The sequence below is a fragment of the Leptonychotes weddellii genome, unplaced genomic scaffold (assembly GCF_054177405.1).
Source record: "Leptonychotes weddellii isolate Sample4059 unplaced genomic scaffold, ASM5417740v2 HiC_scaffold_1786, whole genome shotgun sequence".
In the NCBI taxonomy this organism is placed as follows: domain Eukaryota; kingdom Metazoa; phylum Chordata; class Mammalia; order Carnivora; family Phocidae; genus Leptonychotes; species Leptonychotes weddellii.
Window position 1 is genome coordinate 2,470 of NW_027762722.1, and position 11,445 is coordinate 13,914.

The following is an 11,445-nucleotide window of genomic DNA, read 5'->3' on the forward strand; positions in this document are numbered from 1 at the left end:
TGACCCTCTCTCAATGTTGTTATCTCCCCAGATCTTCAGCACCTAATTTTTCCATTTACCATATGATTTCCCTCTTTTTTTTTTTTAAAGATTTTATTTATTTATTTATTTGACAGAGAGATTGACAGCGAGAGAGGGAACACAAGCAGGGGGGAGTGGGAGAGGGAGGAGCAGGCCTCCCGCTGAGCGGGGAGCCCGATGCGGGGCTCGATCCCAGGACCCTGGGATCATGACCTGAGCCGAAGGCAGATGCTTAACGACTGAGCCACCCAGGCGCCCCTAAATAAGTAAATCTTAAAAAAACGGGGTGGTTTGGATTCAACTACTGCCCTATAGTTTGGTTCAAGAAGGAGGCTATCCTAGTCTTGGAAGTGCGTCTGTAGCTTCCTGGTTGGCTGTCAGGTGCAGGAACCCTGGATTGGGGATGCCTCCTTCAAGGCTGGGGAAACGGGAATGCGTGCAATGTGCTGTAATCTGAGGACCAGGGTAGCTAGCCCCTCTGGAGCTTCATGGAGCAGCATGCTGTGTAGTCTCTGGTGTGGTATACAGAGCACTGTCAGAGGCCCCAGAGACATCCTCCCACCCAGGAGTGACTGATCTTAGGCGGGCTAACGTCACCTCTCCAGACCTCACCTTTGCTGTCTGTTAAGTGGTGATAATAAGGCCCCCTCCACAGGACTGGCAAAGTCCCAGTCGTGGACCGTAAAGGTAAGGGGTTATTTTGCTGTCATTGTCATTATTAGGGTAGCGTGGACATTCTCAGGCTGGCTCTACAAAGTGAACTGACAGGAGATGAACTTGAACACTTAGCCCAGAAGGTATCGAGGTTTCTGGTGGGGCGAGACCTCCCCCCTCAGCCAGTTCTCCTTCCTTGCTGCTGACTTCCCAAGCCAGTGCTGCCTGGAACCATCTCTGCTGCAGCTCAGGATCACCTCCTTTCAGACACACCACCTGACCTCTGCATTGTGCGCTGCTTTGGGGGATGGGGAGACCCCACTAAAAGTAAAACTAACTGCAATTTCTGCTAATTTCCCCCGTCCGGTGTTGCTGCTGGGTGGCTTCTGGTAGAGGTTCTGAAATGAATTTTTGGCGGGGACAATCAGACTAACCCTTTACATCTTCTGAGGAGCAGGTCTTCTGCATTGGTCAAGGGGCAGAAGTTCTGGGCTTGTCATGATTTCTGAGCCATTTCTCTCTCTCTCCCTCTCTGGCAGGCGGGCAGGAAGACCTATGCTGTGGTGTCTGGCCGCTCAGCCAGTCATTCCCTGGCCTCAGAACTGGTGGAGTCCAGTGATGGCCATGAGGAGATCATTAAGGTGAGCTTTGTTCACCTCCACTCTTTCTCTCTCCCCTCTTTCTCCTGACAGGCATGTGAGAGGGAGCAGCAGACTTTGCCACGGGGTTTGACTGTGGTTTGACTAGGAGGAACCAGACTCAATGCTAGTTCCCGGGTATTTTCCTGGAAAGATAATTAACACCAGGAGACCATAGTCCGTGTGTAGTGACTTTGGTGCAACTCAGCCGTAGGCATGAGGATGGATGGAATGACCTTTCTAGGTGCCTATCCCACTATCCATATTTAGCTGCTGGAGGTTGTGGAGACAGGTGGGAGGTGTGGTTAGGGAACTTACTATTTTTTTTTAATGGAACAGTTTTTGTTAATTCTTTTTAATTTCTATTTATTTATTTATTTATTTTATTTTTTATTTTTTAAAGATTTTATTTATTTATTTGAGAGAGAGAATGAGACAGAGAGAGAGAGCATGAGAGGGGGGAGGATCAGAGGGAGAAGCAGACTCCCTGCTCAGCAGGGAGTCCGATGTGGGACTCGATCCCGGGACTCCAGGATCATGACCTGAGCCGAAGGCAGTCGCTTAACCAACTGAGCCACCCAGGCGCCCCTGTTAATTCTTTTTTAAAAACAGCTCTTTGAGACATAATTCACATACCATACAATCGATTCAGTTAAAGTGTACAATTCAGGTTTTGAGTATGTTCACAGATTGTGGCAATCATCACCACTATTAATTCCAGAATATTTTCAGTTACTCTTTTCCTGCTCCTGGCAATCACCAATCTACTCTCTGTCTCTGTGGGTTTGCCTCTTCTAGACATCTCACGTAAATGGAATCCTAGAACATGTGGACTTTGTGTCTGGCTTCTTTCACTTAGCATAATAGTTTCAAGATCCAGCCATGTTGTAACATATATCAGTACTTAATCCTTTTAATGGTTAAATAACATTCCCTTGAATGGATATATCACATTTTGTTACCCACTCATCAGTTGATGAACATTTGGGTTATTTCCACTGTCTGGCTATTAAGCTACTATGAATATTCAAGTGCAGGTTTTTGTGTGAACATATGTTTTCAGTTTTCTTTGTATCTACCTAGGAGTGGAATTCCTAGGTCATTTGGTAACTCTATATTTAATCTTTTGAGGAACTACCAGAGTTTTTCTCAAAACATTTGTTCTATTTTATATTCTCACCAGCAGTGTAGGAGGGTTCCAGTTTCTTTATATCCTTACCAACACTTGTTATTATCTGTCTTTTTGATTATAAGCCTTCCTATTGCATGTGAAGCCATATCTTGTGGTTTTCATTTGCATTTCCCTGATGACATGCTTTCATATGCTTATTGCCTATTTGTGTATCTTCTTTGGAGAAATATTTATTCAAATCCTTTGCCCATTTAAAAATTCAGTTGTGTTTAAAGAGTTTATGTGTAGGTACAAGTAATGAATGTGGCTGCACTTTCTCCATGGTGTTACCCTCGCTATATTTGCATTTTTAAATAGCAGTGAATAGTCCAAAAGACTTTTAATGATAATTAATTAAATTTGCCAAAAAGAGTTTGGCATATGAATATTATAAATAAAACATTGTCATTTTTGTTAAGTCAATTGTGTTTTAATTTTCGAGATGTAAGGGTTCCTTATATATTCTGGATACTGACTAGACCCTTATGATATATATGACTTGGAAAAATTTTTTTTGTAACTTTTAAAAAAATATTATTATTTTATGTTAATCACCGTACATTACATCATTAGTTTTTGATGTAGTGTTCCATGATTCACTGTTTGTGTATAATACCCAGTACTCCATGCAGAACGTGCCCTCTTTAATACCCATCACCAGGCTAACCCATCCTCCCACCCTGACTTGGAAATATTAAGAAAGAAATTTTCCCGCTCTGTGTTTTGTTTTGTTTTTCACTTTCTTACTGATGTCCTTTGAAACAAAAGTTTTTAATTTGATGTAATCCAACTTATATATATTTTTTCTTTTATTGTGTTTTTGGTGTCCTATCTAAGAAGGTTTTGCCTAACCCAAGGTCACAAAGATTTATTCCTGTGTTTTCTTCAAAGAATTATGGTTTTAGCTCTTATGAATAGGTCTATGACCCATTTTGGGTTAATTTTTGTGTATGGTATAAGGAAGAGGTCCAGTATCATTCTTTTCCATGTGGATATCCATTTATTTATTCAGGGTTTTAGTATGTTTACAGATTGTGCAGTCATCACCACTATTAATTCCAGAACATTTTCAGTCACTCTTTTCCTGCTCCTGGCAATCACCAATCTATTCTCTGTCTCTGTGGATTTGCTTCTTCTAGACATCTCATGTAAATGGAATCCTAGAACATGTGGCCTTTGTGTCTGGTTTCTTTCACTTAAACCAGCATCATTTGTTGGAAAGACTGTTCTTTCCCCATTGAATTGTCTTGGCGTCCTGTCAAAAATCAGTTTAGTGTATTTTTATTGTATTATTATTGTTTCTGGACTCTCAGTTGTATTCCATTGATTTATGGGTCTTCTCCTTATGCCAGTTCCACACTGCCTTGATTACTGTAGCTTTGTTAATTTTGTTAATATTTATTAATATTTGTAATTTTGTTATTTTTCAGGATTGTTTTAGCTATTCAGAGTCCTTTATATTTCCATATGAATTTTAGGATCAGTCGGTCAGTTTCTGCAAAGAAGCCAGCTTGGATTTCGATAGGAATTATATTGAAACTGTAGATCAATTTGGGGAGTATTACCATCTTAACAATATTAAGTTTTCCAATCCACAAAAATGGGATGTTTGTTCATTTTTTTAGGCCTTCTTTTATTTTTTTGAACAATATTCTCTAATTTTCAAAATACAAGTCTTGAACTTTGTTAAATTTATTTCTAAGTATGTTTTCTTTTTAAAATTTTTATTTAAATTCAGTTTAGTTAACATACAGTGTATTATTAGTTTCAGGGGTAGGATTTGGTGATTCTTCAGTTGCATATAACACCCAGTGCTCATTACATCAACTGCCCTCCTTAATGCCCATCACCCAGTTACCCCATCCCCCCCTCCAGCAGCCCTCAGTTTGTTTCCTAGAGTTAAGAGTCTCTTTGGTTTGTTTCCCTGTTTTTATCTTATTTTTCCTTCTCTTCCTGTATGTTCATCTGTTTTGTTTCTTAAATTCCACGTATGAGTGAAATCATATGGTATTTGTCTTTCTCTGACTGACTTATTTCACTTAGCATAATATACTCTAGCTCCATCCACATAGTATTTTTTCTTTTCGTTGCTATTGTAAATAGAATTATTTTTTTTTTTTAAAGATTTTTTATTTTATTTTATTGAGAGAGACAGAGAGAGAGCATGAGAGAGAGGAGGGTCAGAGAGAGAAGCAGACCCCCTGCTGAGCAGGGAGCCCGATGCGGGACTCGATCCTGGGACTCCAGGATCATGACCTGAGCCGAAGGCAGTCACTTAACCAACTGAGCCACCCAGGCGCCCCAATAGAATTATTTTTAAATTCCATTTCTGATTGTTCCTTGCTACTGTATAGAAATACAGTTATTTTTTGTATATTGATCTTTTTTTTTAAGATTTTATTTATTTATTTGACAGAGAGAGAGACACAGCGAGAGAGGGAACACAAGCAGGGGGAGTGGGAGAGGGAGAAGCAGGCTTCCCGCTGAACAGGGAGCCAGATGTGGGGCTCGATCCCAGGACCCCGGGATCATGACGTGAGCCGAAGGCAGACCTTAACGACTGAGCCACCCAGGCGCCCCTTTTGTATATTGATCTTAAATCCTACAACCTTGCTACAGCCTCTAAGAGTTTTGTAGTGGATTCCTTAGGGTATTCTATATAAATGATCACTTCATCTGCAAATGGAGGTAGTATTTCCTCTTTCTTTTCAATCTGAATGCCTTTAATTAATTTCTTTTTCTTATTTAAAGTCATTGCATGGCCCTTAAAGAAAGCAAAACTACCCCATAATTCTATTGATGTAATCATTGTTGTTACTACTTTATTGTGTATCCTCTCAGACATTTTCCTATATATGTGTATTTTTTCAAAAGTTAGATTGTATTATATATATTCTGTTCTACAATTTGCTTGCCCCCCCCCCACACTTTAATGCTTTAATGTTGGTTTATAACATCTTCTGTGTCCATAAATGTAAACGTCTGGTATTCTGATGGCTGCATAGTTTGCTATTACAGACACACCACGATATAAGTAACCCCCATTGTGGGACATTATGCCTATTTCCATTTTTGCATTCGTAAACAATATTTTGTTGAACATATGTTACTAAATTGTGTATGTGTTCTATAATACAGGTAATAAATATTTTCTTAATTGTAAAAGATTGAAGCATGTATAGAGAAAAATGTGTAAATCCCTTTTTACAACTTCCTTTGCATAAATTTACATATGTATGTGAGTGTTTATGTCAGTTTGGCTAAATTTACTTCCTTAGGATAAATTTCCAGAAGTAGATTTGATAGGTCAAGGAGTAAGTATAGTTCTAAGCCTTCGGATTTGAATCGTCGAATTGGCCCCCAGAAAGGCGGTAACAATCGACCCTCCCAGCAGCAGTGTATGAGCCTGCCTGGGGGGCATTAACTGACCAGGAGGTTCCGTAACTGAACAGTACCATTTTCCTGATTACAGGTATACTTGAAGGGGAGGTCTGGAGATAAGATGATCCATGAGAAGAATATCAAGCAGCTGAAGAGTGAGGTGCAGTACATCCAGGAGGTGGGCACCCCTCCCTCTGAGGGAACTTCCCATTTTTTTGGCTCCCTTCTTTGTAGGGTCTGGTTCTCTCCCATGTGCTCCCTTTATACCCAAAGTGCCACCAGGCCCCTTGAGTCAAGTATCATTTCCGACCCTTCCAATAATCAGCCGATCCATTCATCAACACATATTTATTGATTACCATGGGCCCAGCACTGTACCCTGGCCATCGTCTCTAAAACTGCCAGTCTCTTTTCCCCAGCTTTTCCTGACCCTCCCCCAGCTCCTGTTGGCTCCTTGGCACTCGTCGTCATGTAATAACATAATACATGTTCCACATGTTTGCCTTTTGCGTTGTGTGTTTCTGCAACAAGAATATTAGCTCCGGCAGGGCAGGGTTTCCTGTTTGTGTAGGAGGGACTTGCCTGGGGTCCCTCCTTCCCCCAGCCAGTGCTAAGGACAGTACCTGGCTCCTAGGAGTATGGGTTGGGGATGGGCACAAAGCTGGGTGAGGTGGTATACTCTCTTGCCTTTTTCCCAAAGCTAAGGCTTCTTGCCCTCCCCTCCCAGGCCCGGAACTGCCTGCAGAAGCTCCGGGAGGACATAAGTAGCAAGCTTGACAGAGATCCAGGAGATTGTCTCCATGGACAGGAGATACAGGTAATAGGAAATGGTCAATGGAAGAGGTTGTGCCGGGTAGTCCCATTTGCATCACGCGGTGGGAGATTCGGCATTGCGATTCTCCGGGAACGGCGCAAATACAGGCAATATTGGCTTCTCAGAGTGCTCACGACTTTAGTAGTGCTCTCCAGCAGGTGGGCGCTTGCGTTTACACATATCAGCCTATAGAGAAGTATACCTGTTCCGAAAACACTGTGTAAAAATGGAATTCATGTAAATAAAACTACCATGAAGTTATTGGCAAAACCTCTTTTCTGTGAGGATTCTGTGATCAGTCTTTTTGCAACACAGTGTCTTATAAAGCAGACAATTACCTATAAATGGAAACTTCTCATAAGTCCATCATACTAAATTGGGGTGACGCTGTGGTGTGAATTGGAGGTCTTGGTCCTTGTCTGTTATTTGTGTATGTAGCGGTCTCTGCCCTGGCACAAGAAGCTCCTCGAGGTTAGGGTTCACCCCCACCCCATCTCTGTATCCCCACACTCAGCACAGGGTCAAGGATGCAGAAGATCATCAGTAAATGTCGTATTGAACCTAGAGGCGAGGTCTTCTTGAGATGGATGGATAACCCTGGGATCTTGCTATTCAGCTTTTCTAAAATTGGAGGCTAGGGGCGCCTGGGTGGCTCAGTTGTTAGGCGTCTGCCTTCAGCTCAGGGTCCTGGGATCGAGCCCCGCATCGGGCTCCCTGCTCCGCGGGAGGCCTGCTTCTCCCTCTTCCACTCCCCCTGCTTGTGTTCCCTCTCTCGCTGTGTCTCTCTCTGTCGAAATAAATAAAATCTAAAAAATAAAAAATAAAAAAAAATTGGAGGCTAGAACTGACCTCAGGAGAAGAGACCTGTCTCTTCCATTTCACCCTCATCCTCCTTTAGAGGCTGAGTTATAGCTCCTTCATTTGCATTTGGTTCGGGAGGGGGTAGTCTTCCTCCAGTAGCCCCTGCCCTCATTCTCCTGAGGGAAACCGTGACCTGGCACCTAGAGGCGGCAGGGCTCCTCTCTGGCGTGAGCGTGCCTGAAGCTTGTGTGGCCATTCCCCCTAACTCTCTTTGCTGTGACTGAAATAGGACTTTCACTGCCCGAGCTCACATCTGGCTGCTGGGAGGTGCTTTGTCGGGTGACTGAAGAGCCTGATGTGCTCAGAGACTGGCCCAAAAGTCCGGGGCCCTTGCTTGCACAGACCAGCAGTCATATGATGAATAATCAGGCTTTGGGTTGGAAAGGATTGCAGCAAAGGCCGCTTCACCTTTCGCTTTATGCTTCGTCAAACCTTGTCAGGATCCCCGAGGGGCAATGGGAGCTCTTTGTTGGTGGCAGGCAGCTGCTTGTATCCCCTGGGCTTCCAGGAGTCAGCCTGCATGTTTTCCTGTCTGCTGAAAGGTTTTAGCCTGAGGATCCCTGCATCCTCCCTGCAAGGCTACAGTATTCCCTTTCAAGGCCACACACGTTTCTCCACTCCCTCTCCTCCATTTTCCACAGAGCACTCAAAGTCTTTTTTCCCTTCCTGCCTGCCTACCTGCCTTCCTACTTGCCTTCCTTCCTTTTCTTCTTCGTCTTCCTCCTTCACTTCCCCTTCCTCTTTTTTCTCTATCTTCTCCACCTCTTTCTTTTATTCTATCTAAGATTTGAGATCTTAGGAGATTAATGTTTCAAAGTTGGTTTTATGGGCTGTTTTGACTACCAGTTTTATTTTTCTTTGAACAGGTGGTGTTAGAAAAGCCCAATGGATTAAATCCAAGCTCCACGACCCCATATAGCAGCCCACTTGAGGTAGGTAACAGGGAAAACCGTGGTAACTACTTCATAGCCAGGAGGCAGGATATCCTCCTCCTCTATCCCCTTGTTATCGCTCTTTCTCTCTCACTAAATATAAGAGTAACATTTGCTGTAAAAATTCAAACAACGGAGAAACATACAAACCGGAGATTCTCCTTCCCCAGTTCCACTCCTTTAAAGGATCCACTGTGAACAGATTGAAGTGGGTGGTTCCTTTTAGAGCAGTGCTCTTGGCCTTCACTGCTGGTTGGAATGGCCCTGGGAGCTTTAAGGAGACAAGCCTGGTGCCAGCCCCCAGAGATTGTAATTTAATTGGTCTGAGATGTGGACTGGGCATCGGGCTTTAAAAAGCTCTTCAGGGGGAGCCTGGCTGGCTCAGTGGGTAGAGCATGCAACTTTTGTTTTGTTTTGTTTTAATTAATTAATTTATTTATTGAGGGGGCAGTGGAGAGAGGGAGAGGGAGAGAGAATCTTAAGCAGGCTCCACACTCAGCTTGGAGCCCAACTTGGGGCTTGATCTCACGACCCTGAGATCATGACTTGAGCCGAAATCAAGAATTGAACGCTTAACTGATGGAGCCACCCAGGCACTCTAAGCATGCAACTTTTGATCTTGGGGTTGTGAGTCTGAGTCCCACGTTGGGTGTGGAGATTACTTAAAAATAAAATCTTAGAAAAAAGAAAAAATATCTCTTCAGGTGATTCTACTGTCTAGCCAAAGCTGAGTACCAACGTTCTAGCATATTTTCTTTTCTTTTTTTTTTAAAGATTTTATTTAGGGGCGCCTGAGTGGCTCAGTCGTTAAGCGTCTGCCTTTGGCTCAGGTCATGATCCCAGGGTCCTGGGGCTTCTTGCTCAGTGGGGAGCCTGCTTCTCCCTCTGCCTGCCACTCCCTCTGCTTGTGCTCTCTCTCTCTCTCTTTCTGACAAATAAATAAAATCTTAAAAAAAAAAAAGATTTTGTTTTTATTTTTTTTAAGTAATCTCTACACCCAACATGGGGCTCAAACTGACGACCCAGAGATCGAGAGTCTCATGCTCTTCTGACTGAGCCAGCCAGGCACCCTGCTAGTTTATTTTTCTATACACAGACCACCATATCTAAATACCACATGCATGTATGTTTGTATATATGGTAATATATACATACACACCATAGATACATGTATAAATAACGTGTGTATAACATACACATACTTTGCACAGATGCAGGGTCATGATAAATACATTACTCCTTGCTTACTCTTCAGTTTTTTTAAACTGATAGCCTTCTATCAATTTATTAAATTTATAGCCTTCTTTCTATGTTAGTACATGTAGATCTACCTCATTCTTTTGAATAATGACGTAGTAGTATTTCTTTCCATGGCTGTCCTTGTTTATTTATTTATTTTTTAAAATTCCAGTATAGTTAACATACAGTGTTGGTTTCGGGTGTACAATGGATTCAATAATCCTATGTATCCCCACCCAATGCTCATCATGGCTATCTTTTTTTTTTTTTTAAAGATTTTATTTATTTATTTGAGAGAGAGAGAGAATGAGAGACAGCATGAGAGGGAGGAGGGTCAGAGGGAGAAGCAGACTCCCCGCTGAGCAGGGAGCCCGATGCGGGACTCGATCCCGGGACTCCAGGATCATGACCTGAGCCGAAGGCAGTCGCTTAACCAACTGAGCCTCCCAGGCGCCCATGGCTATCTTTTTTGAAAAAAAATTTTGCCCCAGCTTTATTGAGGTATGATTGACAAATAAACATGGCTATACTTATATAAAAAAAAAAAAGGCCTCTGTTATTACATTTTTTGTGATTATGTAATAAGATATGCTTATCATAGAAAATTTAGGAAATTCAGAAACACAGAAACGTGAAAGAAGAAAAAATGTCATTCAAATCTACCCAGAAAAAAACCACAGTTTGAAATGCAAGTATGTATTACACTATTGAGATTATACTGCATATAGCATTTCTTTCTGTTTTTTTTTGCTTGGGTGGATTTTTTGGTTTTGTTTGTTTTTTGTTTTTTTGGATTGTTATTTCTGGCCCTTGAGTGCCTGGCTAAATCAGATCTACCCATCCATTCAGGGCATATTATCATCTCTGGTCTCATAAAGGCCTTTCACTTTTTTCTTTTTTTTGGCCTCTCCCCTCCCCAGCCAAAAGGTATACATTCTAATATATTCAATGTATGATTTAGATATGCCTTTGTTTTCAATTTTCCTAATGGATTTGTGCTATATTTCTCGTTTTCCTTTTTAACCAACACCATGTTCTTAGGATCTATCCACATTGCTGTGCTTAAATCTAATGTGTTTCTAACTCCTACAAGCAAAGTTTTTTTTTTTTTTTTTTTAAAGATTTTTTATTTATTTGACAGAGAGAGGGAACACAAGCAGGGGGAGTGGGAGAGGGAGAAGCAGGCTTCCCGCCGAGCAGGGAGCCCGATGCGGGGCTCGATCCCAGGACGCTGGGATCATGACCTGAGCCGAAGGCAGACGCTTAACGACTGAGCTACCCAGGTGCCCCCCTACATGCAAAGTTTTATAACTACCTTTTTTCTCTTCATATTATACCATGAAAATTTTCCATGTCATTAAATAGTCTTATAAGAACATTTGAAATAAGCACGTAGTAGTTATGCTCCAGGAGCCCTTTATTTTTATTTATTTATTTTTTTAAAGATTTTATTTATTTATTTGACAAAGAGAGACACAGCCAGGGAGGGAACACGAGCAGGGGGAGTGGGAGAGGGAGAAGCAGGCTTCCCGCGGAGCAGGGAGCCTGATGCGGGGCTCGATCCCAGAACTCTGGGATCATGACCTGAGGCGAAGGCAGATGCTTAACGACTGAGCCACCCAGGTACCCCCTCCAGGAGCCCTTTAAATCATTCTCACCTGCTCAGCCGCTTAGGTACAGATCTAGGGCAGTTGACTGGATAACTTCTTTTTTTTTTTTTATTCTTATGTTAAT

The 11,445-nt window shown here is 42.2% G+C and overlaps 1 protein-coding gene across 1 annotated transcript; it reads left to right on the top strand.

Moving 5' to 3' along the window:
- The first annotated feature begins 283 nt into the window (after positions 1 to 283).
- On the top strand, positions 284 to 11,117 carry LOC145718572 (tuftelin-like). The gene is made up of 5 exons (XM_081810075.1): positions 284 to 818; positions 1,215 to 1,316; positions 5,957 to 6,043; positions 6,593 to 6,682; positions 8,407 to 11,117. The coding sequence occupies exons 3-5, from the start codon at positions 5,987 to 5,989 to the stop codon at positions 8,668 to 8,670; spliced, it is 411 nt and encodes a 136-aa protein (XP_081666201.1). The 5' UTR covers positions 284 to 818; positions 1,215 to 1,316; positions 5,957 to 5,986; the 3' UTR covers positions 8,671 to 11,117.
- Positions 11,118 to 11,445: the final 328 nt, after the last annotated feature.

Coding starts and splice junctions, on each gene's coding strand:
- LOC145718572 (XM_081810075.1), top strand. CDS start 5,987: ATGATCCATGAGAAGAATATCAAGCAGCTGAAGAGTGAGGTGCAGTAC. Junction 6,044..6,592: donor AGGTGCAGTACATCCAGGAG/GTGGGCACCCCT, acceptor CTCCCCTCCCAG/GCCCGGAACTGCCTGCAGAA. Junction 6,683..8,406: donor TCCATGGACAGGAGATACAG/GTAATAGGAAAT, acceptor TTCTTTGAACAG/GTGGTGTTAGAAAAGCCCAA.